The 22,755-nt window shown below is 45.6% G+C and overlaps 1 protein-coding gene and 2 non-coding genes across 4 annotated transcripts; 2 read left to right on the forward strand and 1 right to left on the reverse strand.

Annotated features, from left to right (window-relative positions):
• Nucleotides 1–1,802: 1,802 nt before the first annotated feature.
• On the forward strand, nucleotides 1,803–1,875 carry TRNAE-CUC (transfer RNA glutamic acid (anticodon CUC)). The gene has a single exon. It is a non-coding gene; the product is annotated as a tRNA-Glu (tRNA).
• A 1,844-nt stretch (nucleotides 1,876–3,719) lies between these two features.
• On the reverse strand, nucleotides 3,720–3,793 carry TRNAR-UCG (transfer RNA arginine (anticodon UCG)). The gene has a single exon. It is a non-coding gene; the product is annotated as a tRNA-Arg (tRNA).
• Nucleotides 3,794–18,919: 15,126 nt separating this feature from the next.
• Nucleotides 18,920–21,702, forward strand: LOC105045749 (caffeoylshikimate esterase). Of its 2 annotated transcripts, none has more exons than XM_010924131.4 (9): nucleotides 18,920–19,057; nucleotides 19,160–19,192; nucleotides 19,287–19,380; nucleotides 19,544–19,576; nucleotides 19,733–19,879; nucleotides 20,235–20,365; nucleotides 20,633–20,770; nucleotides 20,866–20,964; nucleotides 21,097–21,702. In XM_010924131.4, exons 1-9 carry the CDS (start codon nucleotides 19,055–19,057, stop codon nucleotides 21,391–21,393), a joined length of 975 nt encoding a protein of 324 aa, XP_010922433.1. In that variant the 5' UTR covers nucleotides 18,920–19,054; the 3' UTR covers nucleotides 21,394–21,702. The 2 variants fall into 2 exon arrangements, with proteins under 2 accessions (XP_010922433.1, XP_010922434.1); XM_010924132.4 differs by having other exon boundaries at nucleotides 20,684–20,770.
• Nucleotides 21,703–22,755: the final 1,053 nt, after the last annotated feature.

The following is a 22,755-nucleotide window of genomic DNA, read 5'->3' on the forward strand; positions in this document are numbered from 1 at the left end:
TGAATTATGGAGAACTGCAATCTGAACGCTCGGCCATCTACGTTCTATTCTTGCTGCTTTGCTTGGTTGCCTGGTTTGCTCCCCTTTCACCACCAGAAAGGTAGAATTCTCGATCTTTTGAAATGCAGGGTGCGGCTTGACGTAGTTCTTGTTCTTACTTTGTTATTATTATGCAATATCAAGTAAATTGATAAATCTGAAGACAACCACAATTACGAGTCCATAAATGTTATGACAGCATCCTTTAGATCGAGTCTGTCAAAATGCTATACTGACTGGGGCCCTTTAATTAATCAGGCTTTTGTTATGTAGCGAGACGTGCTAAGTTTCTGGGCACGAGGCAACCTTCTAGGCGTAAGACTTTTGTTCGTTTTGTTCTTGGAAGTCCGAAACGTAGTCTTGTCCGGCTAGTTTTATCCCACGAAACTATCGATGGAATAGAATTGTTTTAAAGACGAAAAACCTTATCTCCTTGTATTACGATTTTGTATTTATACAATTGATTGTAAAAATCGATGCATGTACTTACGTCCTTCACTTATGAAAAAATCTGTCCTGTGGAATAACTTACCCCTTCAATGGAAGGACGAATATCTCTCCAAAAGTTTTGGTATATATGTTTAGGCTTTCTAAAATACTTGTTGAGTTGTAAGTTTCTTAAAAAAAAAGATGTACGCCACCATTCAGATTTCTGTTCAAATAAACATTTTCATTCTTATACATGGTAAGAGCCAATGGCAGCCCTCCGTATCTCCGCACCTGCCTCAAAGCATGAAGCTGCACGCTCCCCTTATTCCGCTTCCTTTTCCTCTTTTGATATGGAGTTTTCTGAAGTCCTATATTTCTGCACATGTTAGACAATTTTGCCTTCCAAATCCATAACCTATAAAAAGGAAAACAAACACTAGCGAATGAAGGATTATTTTTTTGTTAGGAGAGAGAAAAAAAAAAAAAGCAAATAAGCTGATGGGAATGTTGAAAGTTCCTTTTTTTTTTTTTTTTTTTTTTTTTTGCTGACTATTCTCATATATTTGTTTGCCCTCGCTCAGATACCTGCGCTATAAAGGATACCTCTCATCCTTTTTATTCTATATGACAGGCAATGCACACAAGTATATAAGACCAGCCAAAAAAGCAATGAAACAATGCAGTTTGTGTATATCTATGTTCATGCTATGTGAGCCTACTACATGGGGGAAAAATTATTTGATACGTCTTGTTTTGCTCTTTCTATCAACAGATTCGTTGGTGGCAGGGGCACTTCCAAAAATCAAATTCCCATCCACAATGGATGGGGTACTTGTGGGCACTTGAAGATGGGCATAAGTCGGCATCAATAAAACAGATCCATTTTATACAGGATAAATCTACTCACTTAGAAGGAGGAGGATCCTCAACATCTGTTGAAAGAAATTTATATTGTTTGAGGTCTACTCAAGATCTTTCAGAATGCATTTTTTTTTTAATTCACAAAAGTGCCATACTCTTTCATTGGAAGAGAGGAGGGACTCTATGCATGCTGACATACAAAGTTGAAAGTCCCACATATGATGTATCTCTTCTTTTACCCTTATGTTTTCTGCATGCGCGCATGCATGCACATGCTCAGTTCTAGTGTTTCATGCGGAGAGAAGCATTCTCTAAATTTTGAAGGCTTAATGCTTTTTACCCTGTTTTATATTTTATTGATTCAGTGGACCAGATTTCCGGCCAGAACAGCCCCCGAAGGGGAGTACATTTATGCGCTGTATTGTGATGTAAAACGAAATAAATAATAATGTATAGCCAATTGGGGGGCATCTTCCGTTGTAGTTTAGCTGGTTAGGATACTCGGCTCTCACCCGAGAGACCCGGGTTCGAGTCCCGGCAACGGAATATTGCTTTTAATGTAATAAGAGAAGAATTTTTACATATATAAAAATCCAGTGTGTTATGGAAAAAAAAAGATAAAGAAGAAATATTTTTGAAAAAAAGCAAGTTAACATAAAAATAAAATGAATTATAAAAATTAAAAAAAAATTAAAATGAAGGAAATTATAAAAGAATAATAAAAAAGATTTCTTTACTTTTTAATAAAATCAAATGTATTGGAAAAGGAAAAAATAAAAAGTTAAGAAATGTTTTTTATTCAAAAACTAAATAAATGATTCACCAAAGGAAAATTAAAAGGTTGGCAAAAAGTTAATAAAACAAGTAAAATAAATTATAAAATAAAAAAAATAAAAAAAAGGAGAATTTTGTTATCTCTTATCAAGGCAAGTGAATTATCAGCAAGTGAATTACAAAAGGATAAATATAAAAGATGCAAAGTGAATTATAAATGGAGGAGGATTCTATATCTTTTAAAAATTCGAATGAATCGAAAACAAATGAAATACAAAGGAGGAAATTAAAAATTGAAAATAAAGGGTTGATAGAAAGTTAATAAGAGAAGCAAAGTGAATTAATAAAGAAAAAGAAATAATGAAGGAAAATATTTTATCTTTAAAAAATTGAATGAATTATAAACAAATGAATTACAAAAGGAAAATAAAAAATAAAAAATAAAAGGTCGATACAAATTTAATAATAGATGCAAAATAAGCTATAAAAAAAATGATTAATGAAATGAATGTTTTTATCTTTGAGAGAGCAAATGAATTATAGAAGGAAAAACCAGAAGGGGAAAAGATAAGAGTAAGTAGTTGATAGGAAAGAAGTTGAAGAAAAAATGATCAATTTAAGTTTTTTGGTAGCCACTGTCCTTTTATTTTTTTTAAATTAATTTTGATGATAGTGTACGGAATCAAAGTGAGATTTAGGCTTGTTATCAGAAGTACTAATGATATTTTCATTACTGCAGACAATATTAGAATTTTCAATGACATAATTTTTATGGCTAAGTTGTGTGCAATATGAAAATATTTGAAATATACTATATATATATATATATATATAAACACGTTACAAGCTTGACAAATTTTATTAGAAGATTTTATGACAGTTGCGAGATGATTTTATATTCTATAACTTTATGATGATAATAATTTGCATTCACTGTTACAAGATTGTTGGATAATGATGTGCTATTTGATTGCTTTTGATGTCTCGCATATTTATTGAGAAATCAATAATACTGTTGATTGGATGTCATATTATATAGCTAATCATGTAGAATTAATAATATGGATGTTTAAGATAAATCTTTCTTTTTCAATTTCTAATCATATCGAATTAATAATATAGGTATTTATGACAAATCTTCCTTTTTAATTTTTAATATATTATGAGATATATTTATTTATTTATAATTTAATTTAATGCATCTATTTTATGAAAAAAATTATAAAAAACACCGACCACACTAATCATATAGGATTAATAATATGAGTGTCTAGAACAAATCTTTCTTTTTTAGTTTTCTAATCATACAGAATTAATAATGTGGGTGTTTATGGCAAATCTTTTTTTTTTTCAATTTTTTAATATTTTATAAGATATATTTATTTACTTTTAGTTTAATTTAATGCATCCATTTGGTATTAATAATATGAGTGTCTTAAACAAATCTTTTTTTTTTTTCAGTTTTTTAATAATATCAAATTAATAATATGGATGTTGAATCTTTTTTTTTCAGTTTTCTAAAATTTTATAAGATATATTTATTTATTTATTAGTTTAATCTAATACATTCATCTTACTAAAAAAATCAAAGAAAAGAAAAAAATTATAAAAAACACCGACCACAGTGGGAGTCGAACCCACGACCTTCTGATCCGAAGTCAGACGCGCTAATCCACTGCGCTATGCGGTCAACACGATTCTCTCTTCAAAACAAACTTACAGCAGCAGCATGAGTCAAAATGACATCCAAGCGTTGCTCGTGCGTTGCAATAAGTTTTGAAATAGTGATCATTAGCTGGAATTGCATTTAGGCTAAGTCCTTGGTATCTTCACAACTTCAGGTATCAAGCTGATTGTGGAGTTGAGGTCACTACAACTATGAACTCCATTGGCCGATATTTAGCTCTCACCATGGGGCCGAACAAAATTGCAGTCATGTTTTTACGACTGGAAGGACAACATGTCTTGCTATCTGTCAAACTGAAATTACATGAAACGGAAGAATGATCTTTTCAAGACCTGGACTGGGAAGAACGATTTCAGAGGGGGAGCAAAATCCCAAGATTCATGTTATCTTGGGAAAAAAAGAGAGAAAAAAAAAAAAATCTAAAATGCATGTTTCAAAATAGAGAACCAAATTAAAATTTAATACATAAACTTTAGAATTCGTGAACAAAAAGTGTTACATTAGCTTCGTAAAAAAATTATGCAGAAGACAAGCACAGGTTTGAACTAGACAATAAGTAGCAATTGCTTGGGAAGCACTGAACCAGATTTGGTTTGTTGAAGACTCCTGCCATATACCTGGTGAAACTCCTATCTAAACGAGAATTATAACAAAATTAACATCCAAACAGGTCGCATGAATAACAAACTACTAAATGAAGTATTCCTGGCGAGAAAAAGTAAGTAAAGGTGCCAAGTCGTTGTCCATTCTCCGTCTCAAGGCCAGCCTCGTGAAGTAGGTCCCATGTGAATATCGTTGCTTCAAGTGAACTAAGGGTTCGTTTGGAGCCCTGCAATTGAATTTGTATTGCAACTCGAATCACATTACAACTCAAATTGAATTACGAGAAAACTTGCTTCTTGTGTTTGAAGAAAAGACTGGGAAAAAAAGAGAAGTATTTTTAATAGACACAGTTGAACAGACCACGAGCAATAGTCGAGTTGAAGCAATCGATGTATATGGAGATGAGGTTGTTCTTGACGAAGGCGCTAGAGGCGAGGGCCTAAATGTGGACCTTGATGGCCACACACAGGTAGTAGGTGAGCTTTGAGGGTTGTGGCAAAAGTGAAGGAGATGGACAGAGGGAGTGAGTGGCCAACCACGGAGAAGGGGGAGGAGGTGCAGTGGAGGAGGCTGGCATGATGACGTCTGAGGCAGAGAAGGTGGCTATGGGCCTCCCATATCTAGTGGGGGCTCACGATGACATTTGAGGGCGGTGGCGAGGAGGGACTCAATGGTAGGATGAGGGAGCAAAGGAAAAGAGAAGGAGATGGAGAAAAAAAATATTTTTTACATCAAGATATCTACTCAAAGTGACTGCAACTTATCTCGATCTATCGTAAGGTAGCTCTAAGTTGCAGTTCAACAAATAACTCAACTTATTATACAATTTGAGTTATAAGCATCAAAACAAGCATACCACCCCGTATATGCAACTTGAGTTGGATATGGCTCCACTTACAAACTCCAAACAGCCCCTAATTCCAATTCAAGTGTACCATCCAATCCCTACCTCCATGCTGTACCTCTTGGACTCGACCCCTGCCAATTCAAACTTGCAGGTTTAGTCAGCTTGGTTTAATCTCCTGCACTAAATGTTTCAACTGCGTCTAATATGCTCCAGCAAAGTACGACTTTACTGGGCTAAGAAACTTTTTTTTTTTTTTTTGAAAATACTCCTTCCCTATCTATGCAAAATATAAGGCCGATATCTGATAAAATCTCACAGCACAATAAAATTGGCACCTCATACAAAATAAATGGCATCTATAGAAAGATGACATTGGAGGTCCCGTACCTAATTACCAACTCGTGTCTGGCCTGGTGGTTGGGATTTTGTAGTGTGGACGAGATGAAACTCATGCATCAGATTGATGGCATCAATGGACCAAATCTGGCAAAATGTGGAAAAGAGGAGACAAAGAAGACTTTGATACTAAGTCACTGGGGACGATGATTTAACCAGCCATAATTATTAATCAACGTATCATATAATAAATGTATAATTTATCTCTTGATGCAAAATTCTCCCAATAGAAACTCATATGATGCCAGCCAATCGAGGGTAAAATAATGTATGGTGCCACCTCAACGGGTAAAATGCTTTGAATCCGAAATTTCATGTAAGTGCTGCTTCTAAGAACTGAACAGCCCTTTTCTTCATGACAAATATTTTATCAACAAGAAGTTCGCACTTAGTGAGAAATGCCCCCGGTTTTTTTTGCCAAAATTACGTCACACTTGCTCCGTTCTCACGATAATTGAGACCTGCATCCAGAAATGCCTGGGCTAGCCAGAACCGTGCCATGATAATTTCATGGTATGCAGGCAATAGGCTAAGAGCCCGGTTTGCGGCCCCGCGTACTGACGCCGATGCCGGCAAAATTGTGGCACTCTTCAAGATCCAAGTATTTTGCTTGGGCCCCTGTTCCCATTTAGCAAAGGAGTGGTCCACGTTCGAAAGATCGTGTGGGGCCCTCTCTCCTTTATATGGAGGTCAAACGCACGAGTGTCACGTGAGCGTGGCCCCCCCTACTTCCACTCAGAAGTCAGATCAGTGGCCGCCTTTCTTCCTTCCCTTGACGCACGTGCCGCTCGTGTGAATAGAGCACCGAGGGTGTCTTCAATCTTAATCATGGAACACGATTGCATGATTTGCCTCTAGTTCAGAATGCTGGAGCTATGGACGAGCATGGTCCAGCTTGGGGGCTAAAGCTATCGAAAATTTATGATATATGCCCTACCAGCCTAATCTGCATCCCTAAGTCAAACCATGAAATGTAGGGCTACAATTCGGGGATTACAGTTTAGGGCTAGGACTGGTAATATAATACAAGAAGTTATACTATTCTTTTTATCTCATGGAAGCAAGTTATAGGCATTTGATTTTGCTAGCGTTGGTTTCCCACCACAAACTATCATGCTACACGATGGTTGTTAGGCCTAAAATTAAGTCTAGCTTGGACAAGATCAAGCTTGACCGAACTTGACCCAATTTTCTTTTGAGTTATGGTTGTGGATTCGGATCCGATAAAATATTCATGGAGAATTTCTAGATTGGACGTTCATTCGGGCTATGCTAGGTTAAACATGGCCCGAATCCACCACTGTTTCTTTGAGCCTGGATCAGATTAGCCTAAATTTGAACCTCATAAAAGAAAAAATTATTCATTTTATGTTTGAAAGAAAACAGAAAGTTATAAGTCAAAAACAAACTTTTTTTTTTTTTATTACATAACAAAATGTTGCAAATTTCATCCGATGCTCTCAAGATGTAATTCAATCTAAACCAAAAGATTCTTCGATCTAAGCCAAGCCTTAATCTTATAGACGGTAAACTTAATATCTAATCTATAAGCCCAAACTTGACAGCCGGACAAGGAGATGAGAACTACATTCATCTATTTATGAATTGAGTTAGATTAGTCTGGATTGGATTATGTAATATTTGACCTGCATTGACTTGGTCAACAGTGTAGTTTTTTTTTTTTTTTTGGTAAAGATCAATAGTCTAGTTTGGTCAAGTGAAAAAACCCTATTTGAGCCAAATCCGACCGCTTGATTGTGTTACTTTCAGATTGAGACCAGATTCACTGGTCCACTATAACTCAATCGTGACCCGATCAAATGCGCAGGTTCACTGAACGAATTGCAAGCCCAACTAGATTCAGTGTGCTAGCACTGGAAGAATTAAGTGATGATCGGATACACTTAGCAGGCAACAGTAGGGAATGCATATAACCCATCAAGCTGCTAGGCTGGTACGTCGCACCTGTAAACCCCACGCTGTTGCATATTGTTGTGGGGAGGTCGTGGGGGGACCTCCCTTAATAGTCCCACATCGGACAAACTCTGAAGTATCATGTGCTTAAGTAGTACGGGCTCTCCCTTGCCCACGTGAGGCGCCTTTTGCCCAGAGGAGCTGAGGGGCAAAATCGTGACTTCGGGGTCAGGCTTGCCTGTTGCGGCGGCAGCCCTGGGGAGAGTGGACAATACCTTGCGTGCGGTGGAGGGAGAAAGGTACCGTACCTGCTTGACATATGGGCACAACAGTGGTGCGCCAGGTAGGGGGCACCCGCCCCTTGCCCGTACATGTACCCTCCAGAGTGGGGGGGTAGAAGCCGAACCTCTGGCGCAGATCACCGAGCGGAAAATGAAAGATTTCGTCCAAAAATCTATCATCTTCAGATTCGGACTACCGCACACCATTATTACCGACAATGGACGGCAATTCGACAACCGGAACTTTCGAGAGTTCTGTGCGAGATTTCATATCACGCACCGACTGACCTCGATCGGGCACCCACAGTCCAACGGCGAAGTCGAGGTGACCAATCAGACTATTCTGCATGGACTAAAGATCCGACTGAATGAAGCCAAAGGCCTCTGGGTCGAAGAATTGAATTCCATCCTATGGGCGTACCGAACGACACCCCGTGTCCCGATCGGAGAATCTCCTTTCAGCTTGGCCTATGAGATGGAGGCGATGATTCCACTCGAGATCGGGCTACCATCGACTAGAGTCGAGCAGTACTGCGAACCGGACAACTCCGAGTGCCGGAGGGCCGACTTGGACCTCCTACCTGAGCTCCGATGCGAGGCTCGACTCAGCATGGCTTCCTACCGACAGAGAGTAGCCCGATACTACAACGCTAGGGTTAAGCCGAAGCTTTTCCGGCCTGGGGACCTAGTCTTGAGAAAGGCAAAAGTTTCGAGGCCTCTAGACCAAGGAAAGTTGGCTCCGAACTGGGAAGGACCCTACAAGATAGCAGACGCCTATGGGCCGGGAGCTTACCGACTGGAGACTTTAGCAGGAAGCGTCATTCCCCGAACTTGGAATGCCGACAAACTAAGGTTGTACCACCAGTAAATTCTGTGTGCCCTTGTTCAGAATACAAACTTAGCTTCGGAGTCTACAATCTCGGCTCTCCAATGGTGCGTCGATGCTTGCTAGTGGTGCAAACCTCGACGCCACGACTTGGGCCCAGCGTTCTACTAGAAATCTGCGGCCCAATCGCCGACGGTGTGTCGGACTCTTACGACGACCGACATATCTACTTTGGCGGAAGGCTGGCAACGACGACGGGACCCCCCCGAGTCTAAGCCATGCCCCTTCCCCAGCCAGCACCCGAGCAAGGCAACTGGCTAACTTGCCGACTTGGCTCCGGCCAAGAAAGGCAAAAGGCCAACGCGACCCATGTCGCGTTCGCAACCCACCGACCAGGTCACGACCGGTCGAAGGGTATTCGGCTTACCACCGTTTACCGCACGTCTTGACGCATACGCCCGACAGAAAATCAGGCAACAGATGACCGACTTGTCATCTGCTAAACGCGTCGGACATTGTTCAACTATCGGACCCTACAACACGATCGGCTCAAAGAGCTATGCCCGACTCGACGAACATGCCCGACTCAGGCCTGGGCAACGGGTGCTCGACTTAAACTCTCGACTATCGGGTTATACGACAGTCGGGAAGTCGATCGAAAATTGGGGTTCGCTCCACCTTTAAATAGCGCACGCGCTACCGACTGTCCCGGCTAGCTATCTGGGATCTTACCTAGTGTGTCGGGCCTACGATTTATACGTTCAAAGGTGTTTCGGTGAAACATACATTCAAAACACACTAAGCAATTCAAGTAAGAGAGAAAGTTAGAAAAGTATGTTTTCGATTTCATTCAGACTTGAAATTGAGATTACAAAAATGGGCCGAGACCCAACTACAAGTACATCAAACAAAAGTAAAAATAAAACTCTGACTAATCACCGGAGTCGGCTTCTTCCATCGGGAAAAGATCGGGGGTGATCGGCGTATCCGCTCGGGTCGGGGTAGCATCAGGGGTCGGAGCCACCTGGCAGCCTTCGGCAGCCTAGTCTGCGTCGGCCTCCACCACGATGGTGCGATCTCTCGATGATGGGTCGGCCATCTCTCCCGCAGTTTGGGCCTCCGACTCTGGCGGGACGATGCTACTGAGATCGAGCTCCGGGTATAGGCTCTGGATGGCTTCCCGAGCATCCTCATACCCCACTCGGTACGAGAGGAAGCCACTCTCCAGAAGTTCTTTTCGGTATTCCTCGAAGCCGTGGAAGTCCTCCACGGCCCGATCCATGGCCTCTTTCGCCGACTCCGCCTCCGCCCTTGCTATGTCCACGTCGGCTTGAGTGGTGGACAGGTTCTCTTCGGTCTTGGCGAGATTCCCTAAGCTTATTCGGAGTTGCTTGCGTTCGGCCTTGAGTTCCTTGGCGAAGTCATCCTGCTCGCGACGCAGCCGGCGAACAGTGTGGGACTTCCGCTTGGCGTCCTCGCGAGCCGACTGCAGCTCGGTCCCCGAAGCGGCCAGAGCGCCGTTAAGTCGGGAGACCTCCTCGGTGAGGTGGGAGATCTCCCCTTCAAGCCGGGCCTCCTGGTCGACCGACTGCTTCAGCTGGTCGATCAATATCACCTTGTCGGCCTCGGCAGTCATGGCCTTATCTTTTCAGGCCGCACGGAGATCGTCGAATCTCCGATATCCGACCTCCAGGTCGGATATGTTATAAATCAGCTGCAAACAACAAAACCGACCGTCAGAAGATCGAACTTATGAAAAACGACAACGAAAATGAAAAGGAGAGAGACTTACTCGGATCATAGTCGGGTAGAAAGAGGACAGCACGTCAGATACCCGCTGATTCTTCATGACCTCAATATCGGCTGGGAGGATAACCGCCTGTCATAGCCTCCTGGCCAAGTCATGGTTGGCCAGGGCTGACGCTCCTTCGGGAAGCGGGGAGTCGGTCGACACTCCGCGGCCGGCCGACCTCCTGTTGTCGCCAGGTGCCATCGGAGCCTTCCCTCGTGCAGACACCCAGGCCCTGACGTCAGAAAGGGAGGGCATGCTCGAGCCCGACTGGGTCCCTCCCGAAGGTGCGGCAGCCGCTGACGCAGGTTGTTCGGGCTCGCGCGCCTCTGCCCGAACCTTTTCCGCCGGCTGAGCGACCGGCACATCCTTGACCGATTCCTCGGCCGTCCGTCCCTCGGATGGGGCTGCTCCCTCGGCCGATCGTTCCTCGGACGGGGCTTCAATGGGCACTATCGGCACCAACAGTGCAATGATCGGCTCTCGGTCCGACTCCGCTCCCACTACCGCCGGCTCGCTCGGTGGCGCTACTTGAGGCCTCTTGGGAGGCCGTGATGGTTTGGCTCCAGACGCCGACCTCTTTCGAGCCGCGTGTCGTCGAACGTCGGCTTCCGTCAACCTCACCCACGGCGGCATGTCTGCAATTTCAACAGCGAGTCAGCGCCAAAAGATAGAGAAAAGGAAAAAGAAGAAAAGAGAAGAAAAATAGACCTAGGCGAGGAACCGAGCTCAGACCGACATTGTACAAGGCTTGCTCGGTGACAAGCTCCTTCTGCTTCGGCATCGAGATGTCCTTCAGACGGTGGAAGTCTTCTCGATCCCCGACCTCCACCCGACTGTTCTCATTTGGTTGGGTTCGGGGGTCCCCCCAGCGAGAAGGGAACCCCCAGGGAATGGGAGAAGAGACGAAGAAGAACTGCTTCTTCCATCCATGAATCGACGATGGAAGATCAGTGATAAAGGAGAGACCCTTCCGAGGGTTGAAATACCACCACCCTCGGGTTTTAGGGTGGGGTCGGAGAATAAAAAATGCTCAGAAGAGCGAAATACGAGGATTGGTCGGTAAAAGCCGACACAGCAAAGCAAAGCTGACTACCAGTCGGACCGAGTTCGGCGCAAGCTACGCCGGACGCAGTCCGTAGTAGTCCAGCACGTTCCAGAAAAACTTCGAAACTGGAAAGCGAAGACCAGCCCGGAGGTCCTCGACGTAGAAAGCCACCTGGCCCGCAGGCGGGTTGTTAACCCGACCATCGGCTCTAGGGGCAAACAGTCGAAACTGCTCCAGGATGCAGTACTGCTCCAGGAGCCGATCGACGTTCGGCTCCGAAAGTGAAGAGACCTCCACCTTCGGGGTCGACCGAGAATCATCAGTCGGATTCCCCCACCGACTCCCTCGTGGTGAGGTTCTAGCCATGACACCAGAACCGAGGACGAAGAATGAAGAAGAAGAAAGAGATAGAAAATTCCAATGAAGCAGAAAGAAAATAGGAAGACGAGGACGAAGGCCCCTGAAAAATTTTCTAAGAAGGGTGGCAGGGACAACTACCTGAGACAAAGGAGGACTGCTCAACCAGGGTCTCAGCAACAGGTTTGAAAAGTAAAATTTTGGATGCAGATGACCCTGTATATATAGTGCCCCCTGACAGTCGGGATAAGAGCACGCCCAACGAGGATCTCCCAGATCATGACACATGGCAGCATCTGGGCCTTCCCTCGATCCGACGATTCAATGCACCGGCCCCAGATCAGGCCACGTCGCCTTCATCCACTTGAAATGATTCGGCCCAATGGCCCCCTGCCATGCGGCGGAAAGGCCATGGCGGTTCGCATTCCCGAAGAGACGGCGGAAACGATGGTTTCTATTCCCGATAGGATGTCTGACACCGATGGGATGCCTGACACCGATGGGACGTCTGACACCAACGAGTCGTCTGACACCCATAAGACGTCGGGCGTCGGACTGAACGTTGATACGGTCGCCAGAGTCGGAGCATAATGCGATGGATATCCACTCCTTTCGCTCGACGCCGCTGCCCCACGCGAGGATGTTAGCCAGCACGCCATCCGACTCAGGAGTGGGGGGGAAACTGTTGGGATATACCGACCGGTCCCTCTCACGCTGACTCACCGTCGGGCCCGTCTGACCAGACGTCCGACTCTACCGACCGCACCGAACGACGACTGCCGACACTGTTCGGCTGAACGTATGTCGGTCGGGCAAACCCTTTCCGTCCCCGACTGGTCGAATGACAGTGTCTTCTCCGACTCTTGCAACGTGCCAGACCGACCGTCGGAGGGTCCCTGGGTCTTCACCCGATATCCCACAATCAAATGCCGACGTATGGTCGGTCGGCTTCCTCAAACGCCGTACGACTACTTAGGGCCGCCGTCCTGACAAAGGCATGCGGCATAACCGCCCTGGGACATTGTCCTGCCAAGGATATAGATTAACCCTAGCGATGTGACAAGCCCACGATGACTTGACAGTCCGCGGCGACTCTGATGGTCTCCGACGATTTGACAACTCCTCCCATTGTCTGCGCCATTAATGATGGCGCCATACCGCGCTCTACTATAAAACGGAGAAGGCAACAGTACTGAAAGAGGTCCCTTCGAAACCCTTGGACTTACTCTCTCTCTCTCGCTGAACTCCTTGATTCTTTTCTACTGTTGCCTAGTCTCCTCTCTGACTTGATCGTCGGAGGATCCCTGTCGGAGTCACCTCCGGTCAGTGCGGACTTCTTTTGCAGGCACTCATTTCCGGCGACCAGACGACGAGGGGATTGGCCACAACAAGTTTGGTGTGCTAGGTAGGGGATTGCAGGGATCACAACCCCCACAGAACTCAAAACATCCTTTCGAAACGACAAGAATCAGGGCTCAGCGATCGAGGGCCACCGGATCGATGAGGCAGTCTTCCCATCGGGAAGAAGCCTCTCCTCCACCCTCCATGGTGAAACCTAGCTCTCCGCATCCTGTGGTGACCACGAAGGTGCAGATCGCGGCGATCGTGCGGCAGATGACCGTGCTGACGGACGCGGTCAAGAGCCTTCAACAACAACCAATCCGGTTGCCGCACTCGCCGGCGGAGCAACCGGCGGCACACCCGATGCCCTCCAGGAGCAGCCGCCAATGCCTGCGTCGGTCTCCATCCCCTCCTCAGGAGCAGCCGTCACGACACTCCCACCAAGAGAGGGAAAGGCGGACGCGGCATGATGCCCACTGGTCCCGACGACCGTCTCCTTCCCAGCTGGAACGAGCAAGGAAGGAGAAGCGACCGCGGACACCGTCCGCCTCCCTCTCAGATTTGTCGGGAGACTCCACCCCCGGAGTCTCTCAGCACCAACGGGCCGACGACTACGAACGTAGGTTCGAAGAAATCGACCGTCGGCTTGCCCAGCTGTAGGTGGACGGACAGAAGTCTTCGAACGACGTCGACTTTCAGACCGCCCAACCTCTCTCCCGACTCATCCTCGACGAACCGATCCCTAATCGATTCAAGATGCCTCATGTGGAGCCCTACGACGGCTCCACTGACCCAGTTGACTATCTGGAGAGCTATAAGGCTTTCATGACGATCCAATGGACGACCGATGCCCTTCTCTGCATCGGCTTCCCCGCCACACTTCACAAGGCCGCCAGGGCCTGGTACTTCGGCTTCCGGTCGGAAAGCATCCACTCCTTCGGACAGCTCGAACATGCTTTCGTGGTCCATTTCAGCACCAGTCGGAAGCCTCCACGAACCTCCGACAACTTTTTTTTCCTCAAGCAGGGAGAAAACGAGACGCTCCGACATTTCGTGATATGATTCAATGTGGCCACGTTTGAGGTTCGGGACCTCAACAAGGACATGGCTATCTCAGCCATGAAGAGGGGGCTAAGGGGGTCCCGATTTATATACTCCTTGGATAAGATCCTCCCCCGAACATACGCCGAACTGCTGGAGCGCGCGTACAAATACATGCGCGCAGACGAAGGAGCTTCCGACCGGCGCCTGACCGAAGCCAAGGACCCGAAGGAGAAGCGAAGGAAAGGTCGGGCTCCTATCGAGCCTAGCAGGCCCCCGACCAATAGACACGTCTCACCCGAACGACTGAGCCCGAGGTCACCTCGACGGCATAGTCCGAGGCCGACGCATCCCAGTTATGACTCCTATACTCCTCTCTCTGCTTCTCATGCACAGATTTTGATGGAGATCGAAGGGGAAGAATATCTGCGACGGCCTTCGCCTTTGAAGGCAAAGAGCCTCGACCGATGAAAGTACTGTCGATTTCATCGGGGCCACGGCCATAACACCGAGCAGTGTATCCAACTCAGGGACGAAATCGAGGCCCTCATACACCGAGGATATCTCGAAAAATTTCGAAAGAACCCACCGACTCGACCCGTCCCCGACCGACAACCCCAACCGATTGAGGAGGCGACGAACAATCAGCCCACGGCCGGGGTCATTAACATGATCTCCAAACGACTGGACGGCGGGATGACTGCTGAAGGGGAGTCGACGAAGAAGCTATGCCAAGACAATGTAATTACCTTCACAGATGAAGATGCTCGGAGAATCCAAACTTCCCATGACGACGCTGTTGTTGTCTCGGCAATAATAGCAAATTATGATGTAAGAAGGATCTTTGTTGATAATGAAAGTTCGATCAATGTTTTGTTTTACTCGACCTTTTCCCGAATGCGACTGTCGGCTGATCGGCTCGAAAGAGTCTCCACGCCCCTGGTGGGTTTCGCTGGAGAAGCCATCACGGTGGAAGGAGAAGTTACTCTTCCCGTGACAGCTGGAACCGAACCCCGACAAAGCACCGTTCACCTAACCTTTGTAGTCGTCTAGGTACCTTCGGCCTACAACGCCATACTTAGAAGACCTGGGCTAAACGCCCTCAAAGCTGTAGTCTCCACCGACCACCTGCTAATTCGGTTTCCGATCAAAAATGGAGTCGGAGAGATGCGCGGGGATCAACAACTCGTCCGACGATGCTTCCAGATCTCTGCTCGAAGTAACGAAGCAAAGAACTCCCTAACAACCGACAAGATGGACCAGCGGGAAAAGGAGGAACGGGGCAAACCGGCTGAACAGCTGGTTTCCGTCCCGATAGCAGAAGGTCCCGATCGAGTGGTCTGGGTCGGATCCCAATTATCCGACCCTGAGCAGCGGCAGCTAGTGGAGCTGCTGAAGGCCAATACCGATGTATTCGCTTGGTCGGCAGCAGATATGTCCGGCATCCCCCCAGAGATGATGACTCACCGACTCAACATCAACCCTGGAATGAGGCCGGTGAGGCAGAAGAAACGGTCTTTCGCTCCTAAAAGACAGAAAGCCATCGACGAGGAAGTAGACAAGCTGCTCGAGGCAGGCTTCATCAGAGAAACCACGTACCCCGATTGGCTCGCCAATGTTGTCATGGTGAAAAAAGCCAACGGGAGGTGGAGGATCTGCATTGACTATACCGACCTAAATCGTGCCTGCCCAAAGGACAGCTTCCCACTTTCGAAAATCGACCAGCTGGTAGATGCGACTTCCGGACATCGTCTGCTCAGCTTCATGGACGCCTTCATCGGATACAATCAGATCCGGATGGTGCCCGAAGATGAGAAACACACAGCCTTTGTGACCGCCAAGGGCCTTTACTGCTACAGGGTAATACCCTTCGGACTGAAAAATACCGGGGCCACCTACCAGCGACTTGTCAATAAGGTCTTTAAAGACCAAATTGGGCGCAACATGGAGGTGTACGTGGACGGCATACTGGTAAAGAGTGTGCAGACCTCAGACCACGTCCAAGACCTCGAAGAAACTTTTCGCACTCTTCGACGACATCGGATGAGGTTAAATCCAACTAAGTGCGCCTTTGGGGTGACTTCGAAAAAATTTCTCGGGTTTCTCGTTTCTCAACGAGAAATTGAGGCTAACCCTGAGAAGATAAAGACAATCATCGATATGCGGCACCCGGGCATCAAGAAGGAGGTCCAGCAGCTTAACGGAAGGATCATCGCACTCAGCCGATTCATCTCTCGATCGGCAGAGAGATGCCTCCCGTTCTTCAAGACCCTGAGACAAGCGAAGGACTTCTCTTGGCCGGACGAGTGCCAGCAGGCCTTCGAGGATCTGAAAAGATACCTGGCCTCCCCGTCGTTGCTTGTAAAGTCGGTGGTCGGAGAAATATTGTACCTCTATTTGGCAACCTCCCCAGAGGCAGTTAGCTCGGTGCTCGTCCGGGAGAACGAGAGCTAAGTTCACCAACCCATATATTACACCAGCAAAGTGCTCTACGAAGCTGAAGCCCGATACTCAAGGATGGAGAAAATGATATTCACCTTGATCGTGTCTGCACAATGCTCCGTCCATATTTTCAAACGCACGCTATCGTGGTCCTCACCGACCAGCCCCTGAGGGCGATCTTGCGCCGCCCCGACACGTCAAGACGACTGGCGAAATGGACGATGAAGCTAAGTGAGTTCGACATTCAGTACCGACCACGACCAGCCTTGAAAGCTCAGGTCTTGGCCGACTTTATTGCGGAGTGCCCGACGACCGATCAAGAATCGGAAGGTGGGAGCCCTGGAGAAGTTACAATCTCCGAACCTGACCCCGGGTCTACCTGGGTGTTGCACATCGATGGAGCTTCTAACGCTCGAGGGAGCGGGGCCGGGTTCCTGCTCACCAACTCAGAGGGAGTGGTTACCGAGTACGCCCTCCGGTTCGACTTTAAAGCCTCCAATAATCAAGCCGAGTACGAAGCACTCCTCGCTGGCTTGAGAGTAGTGAAGGAGTTTGGGATCGACAGCCTCAGAGTCTTGTCCGACTCCCAGTTGATCGTGGGACAAGTTAAAGGTGACTTTGAGGTGCGAGACCCGACCATGGCAAAATATCTCCAGAAGGTGAGAGATCTCATGACACACCTCAAGTATTTCGAGATCTCCCACATTCCTAGGTTGGAGAACGCTCAGGTCGATGCACTCTCCAGGCTTGCGACATCAACCTACGACGCCTTGGGTCGAACATTTATGGAGAGCCTCGACCAACCAAGCATCGACAGGGCCGAAGAGGTGCTGCAACTGGCGACCGAACCAAGCTGGATGGATCCGATCGTTCAGTATCTGACCGATGGAACCAGCCCTGAAGACCCCACGGAAGCCAAACGACTCTGATGGGTGGCCTCCCAATACGTAATAATGGATGACCGACTCTACAAAAGGTCGTTCTCCCTTCCCCTGCTCAGGTGTTTGGGACCGACTGACGCGGACTATGCGCTCAGAGAAGTACATGAAGGGATCTGCAAAAACCACTTAGGGGGCAAATCCTTGGCCTACAAAGTCCTACGACAGGGTTATTATTGGCCCACCATGAGAAAGGATGTGGCTGAGTTGGTTCGGAGGTGTGAGCCGTGCCAGAGGTACGCCAACATACAACACCGACCAGCCAGCCAGATCACTCCTATTGTCGCCCCATGGCCCTTCGCCCAGTGGGGGATCGACATACTCGGTCCTTTCTCTCCGGCATCTGGCCAAAGGAAGTTCATAGTCGTCGCAATCGACTACTTCACTAAGTGGGGGGCATGTTGTGGGGAGGCCGTGGGGGGACTTTCCTTAATAGTCCCACATCAGGCAAACTCTGAAGTGTCATGTGCTTAAGTAGTGCGGGCTCTCCCTTGCCCACGTGAGGTGCCTTTTGCCCAGAGGGGCCGAGGGGCAAAACCGTGACTCCGGGGTCAGGCTTGCCTGTTGCGGCGGTGGTCCTGGGGAGAGCGGACAATACCTTGCGTGCGGTGGAGGAGAAAAGGTACCGTACCTGCTTGACATATGGGCACAACAGTGGCGCGCCAGGTAGGGGGCACCTGCCCCCTGCCCGCACATGTACCCTCCAGAGTGGGGGGCATGTTGTGGGGAGGCCGTGGGGAGACCTCCCTTAATAGTCCCACATCGGGCAAACTCTGAAGTGTCATGTGCTTAAGTAGTGTGGGCTCTCCCTTGCCCACGTGAGGCGCCTTTTGTCCAGAAGGACCGAGGGGCAAAACCGTGACTCCGGGGTCAAGCTTGCCTGTTGCGGCGGCGACCCTGGGGAGAGCGGACAATACCTTACGTACAATGGAGGAAGGAAGGTACCGTACCTACTTGACACATGGGCACAACACATATCATCAAAGCCGTGCCGTGGTGTTTGGCACTGTTAAATACCGTGCCGCGCCGACTGGAATTTGAGTTGCACTTATCCAAGATTACACGCGAATAAGAGTTGGAATAAAGGTGGGGCAGCATAGAGGTCGGCATTCTAATTTGGCCGCATTGGATAGACACCATAAGCGACCGTCAAAGGTGGGATAGGGATACCACGCAAGAGTACACGCGTTTATGAGTTTGACTAATTCCGATTCCAGGATAGCTGAATAGGAGATCTGCAGTAACGGCAGTAAACGATGGCGACTTAGTCGGCCTCCCGGGAGAAGGCAAGAACTCCCAATATAAAGGGAGGGAGGGGGAGGAGAGGCCGAGTCCAAACCATCACCACCTATTGCCATTGTAACAACTGCTTCTATTCTTCCTTCCATCTAAAACCCTTCTACTTTCTATCTTCTTGGCACTTGTCAGATCTATCTGCTACATGGTAAGTTCATCACAAAACAAGACTCCATATGGAATAGCTTTTATTTACTTTAGGCTTGCTTCTTATTTTTCTCCTGTCTGTTCTCTCTTTTTTTTCTTGCAGGCAAAGAGTATGGAGGGAATCAAATATGAAGAGGTTAGCAATGGGAACTCCTCTTCCTGTTTATGCTTTTCTTTTCTTTAATCTCGATATATCGTAAAACTAACCGTGGTTGGTCTCTTGGTTTCAGGAATTCATATTGAATCCTCGTGGATTGAAGCTCTTTACATGCCGATGGCTTCCTGATAACCGAGAACCGAAAGCTCTGATCTTTCTATGTCATGGTATTCATTGCTAAGCTTCTCTTCTATCAGATAGTTTAGATATTTATTTCGTTCTCAAGCCAAGAAAAAAAAATTTATTTTGACATTGACATTGATGGGGTCTTGTGTCTTTCTGTACTTACCATGTATTTGTTTTAATTGCTTTTTTTTTTTTTATTGCCAGGATATGCCATGGAGTGTAGCATCTCAATGAAAGGTAAGAACTTATTCTGTTTAAATAAACTTCCAATTGAATTATTTAAGAATTAACTATTCATATTAAAGCCGTATGTTAATTATAACGTGGCACATTGCATGGATTTCATTGGTATATGAAAGTAGATTATTAACATGCATTCTTTGTACCATTCAGGTACTGGGACACAGCTCGCTAAGGCGGGATTTGCAGTCTATGGGATTGACTATGAGGGCCACGGGAAGTCCTCTGGATTGCAAGGCTACATCCGAAGCTTTGACAGCCTTGTGAATGATTGCTCTGATTATTTTACGTGCGTTTGTGGTAAGTCAAATGATGTTCTTATCAGATACAGCAAATGGTTCATGTATACACATGAAAAATAAATCAATAAAAATTTTAAAATATCGAGGGTAAGAAAAATAAAATATATAAATTGAAGAAAATCATCGATGTTTTTATTTATTTTTCAAATTTTAGAAGAATCCATCAAATCAGAGGTGTGGATAAGCGATCTTCGATATTGTCATTTAAATAATATCCAAGTGATTTGGGATAATTAGGAAAAACCATGTACATGAGATATATTCCCTTTTCATTTAATAATATAGAATCGATTAGCATGTAAATGTGTTCATTATTTCAACTGTTTTTTAATTTTTACTCACTTTTGTTCTAGAGAGGAGAGAGAACAAAATGAAGATGAGATATTTACTTGGTGAGTCCATGGGAGGAGCTGTGGTCCTTCTTCTACACAGGAAAAAGCCGACCTATTGGGATGGAGCAGTTTTGGTTGCTCCTATGTGCAAGGTCTGCCTCCGATCTCTTTTTAACTCTGTTTCACTCTTTACCAAAAAAAAGCCCAGTTTCATTAAAATTTTCACCTGTACAGGATATTTTGTAGCCTTCCCATCCTTACAGATCCTATCTATTGTTACTATATTGTGACTGAGAATTCTATATGAGACTAGGCTAGGGACAGTCCTTTCCTCTCTCTTCTAGTCTCAAGATTAAATATATATATATATATATAAATATATATATGATCACATGAATGCTGTTTTGGACATTGGACAGATTGCCGAAGAAATGAAACCTCATCCAATAGTCATCAATGTTTTGACACAGCTTAGTAAGATCATTCCAACTTGGAAGTTAATTCCCACACAAGACATCATCGATAGCGCCATCAAAAATCCAGAATGGAGAGAAGAGGTAAGCAAAAGCCAGATCAAACTTCCCACAGCATCATGTTTCCTACTCTAGCAAAACTTTCTTGAGTATGACCGACTATAATTGCATCACTGCAGGTTCGCAACAATCCTTATTGCTACAAGGGGAAGCCTCGCCTCAAGACCGGCTACGAGCTTCTTATGGTTAGCTTAGACATTGAAAAGAACCTACACCAGGCATGTCTCCAAGCCTTCCCTCCATCACCCATCACAACTGCATCTCCTCATTATCACAATATTATATGAGGACATACCAATCCAATGACAAGAACTCATGACTCAACTCTCTTTTTTTTTTGGCTATTTCAGGTGACATTGCCATTTATAGTGGTTCATGGAGGTGATGACATTGTTACCGACCCATCGGTGAGCCGATCCCTCTATGAAACAGCATCAAGCAAAGACAAGACCTTCAATCTCTACCCAGGGATGTGGCATGCACTGACCTCAGGGGAGCCTCAGGAGAGCATCGATCTGGTGTTCTCAGACATCATTGCATGGCTTGATGAGAGAGCAATGCCCTCTACTTCAAGATCAGAAAGAGAATATAAGGCTGGGAATGACCCAAGAGTCGTAGCTTCACATGGCGAGAAAGCAACATGTTAACGACTCTGCTGAAGGACTGATGCCATTAATATGAACTTTCGTGTTACGTCAATGGCGTTCCACTCGCAAAGATTTCTCCGGTACTCGACTAATCTCATTCATGACAGTCTGATTGAGAATTTCTTGCGGACTTGTTCAAGCAGGATTGCCAAGATCTAGCTGGGATGATGGTGATGGGGGTGTAGGAAAGGGCTAGCTTTATTAGTTTTATATTGGGAAAAAGATAGCTTTAGTGTTCCAGTGGGGTGCGAAATTTTAAAAATTCTCTGATGTAAATTTACCAAATAATAATTGCACATTTTCATCAGACAGATTGGGTTGTTTTCCCTCGGATCCATTTGGTACTCCTATCATTCCAGTACAAAACTTGCATATTACTGGCACGATCCGCAGGATATATTTTTAAATATTATTTTTATTAATTATGTAATTATTTAAAAATAATATATAATTTATTAATATATAAAATATATATTCTATTAATAAATATTTTATCAGAAAAATTATTTTATATATATATATATATCCATTTTAAATTACCCGTATTATTTGTTGGATTGGCTTCTTTTTATAAAAATATTATTAAACTTTATTTTATTAAAAAATATTTTAAATGAAAATATTATTATTTTAATTAATATATTATTATTATTTTAATTAACAAATTCTTATCTTACAAGTCATGTCAACTAGTGGAATGCATGAGAACTTTTTTTTTCTTGTAGGAGTAAATTACATACGTGGTTTGGTAAGAACAATATAACTCTACGTATGATAAAGATAGGGCTAAAAAACCATAAAGCATATGAAAAAAATAGTATTTCCTTCGACAGCTAAGTTGCTTTCTTGTTTCCTGTTCTTCGGCCATAATAGCCTGATACCTAAACAATTTGACTAATTGCATGATAATCCCCTAACTAACTTTGCGACTCGTGATAAATGGAATAAGATTTTTCTCTATTATCTAATGCGTTACAGACCTAGTTACATCAAGGGGTTTCGATCATCATCTCACTCTCAATCTCAACAATTTGTTTCGATATTTCAAATCGTTACACTCGGTACATGTGATTGTCCAACCACCTTCGATGACTCGTGAGGCCACAATCTTTCTGCAAGCTTACGAGCACAAAGAGCATGGCCAAACTCCAAGCACCGACGCTTGGGGCACGTGGTCCACGTGCCTCATCTCATCTAACCCCGGCCCATGCTATGCTGGCGTTCCCGTGGCACGGATATTGTTGCAACATGGACTTTAGGGTGAGCAACATCAGTATGTCTGCCACTAAAATCAAAGTTAGCTAAATTTATGCGGACAGAAAGAAAAGGAAACGGTTAGATGGGATGGATATAGGTTGGATT

Source organism: Elaeis guineensis, chromosome 5, assembly GCF_000442705.2.
Source record: "Elaeis guineensis isolate ETL-2024a chromosome 5, EG11, whole genome shotgun sequence".
In the NCBI taxonomy this organism is placed as follows: Eukaryota; Viridiplantae; Streptophyta; class Magnoliopsida; order Arecales; family Arecaceae; genus Elaeis; species Elaeis guineensis.

Bases quoted from the DNA above. Each gene is read 5' to 3' on its own strand.
- LOC105045749 (XM_010924131.4), top strand. The intron at 19,381-19,543 runs GTATTCATTGCT...TTTTATTGCCAG, and splicing joins TCTGATCTTTCTATGTCATG to GATATGCCATGGAGTGTAGC. The intron at 19,577-19,732 runs GTAAGAACTTAT...TGTACCATTCAG, and splicing joins GTGTAGCATCTCAATGAAAG to GTACTGGGACACAGCTCGCT.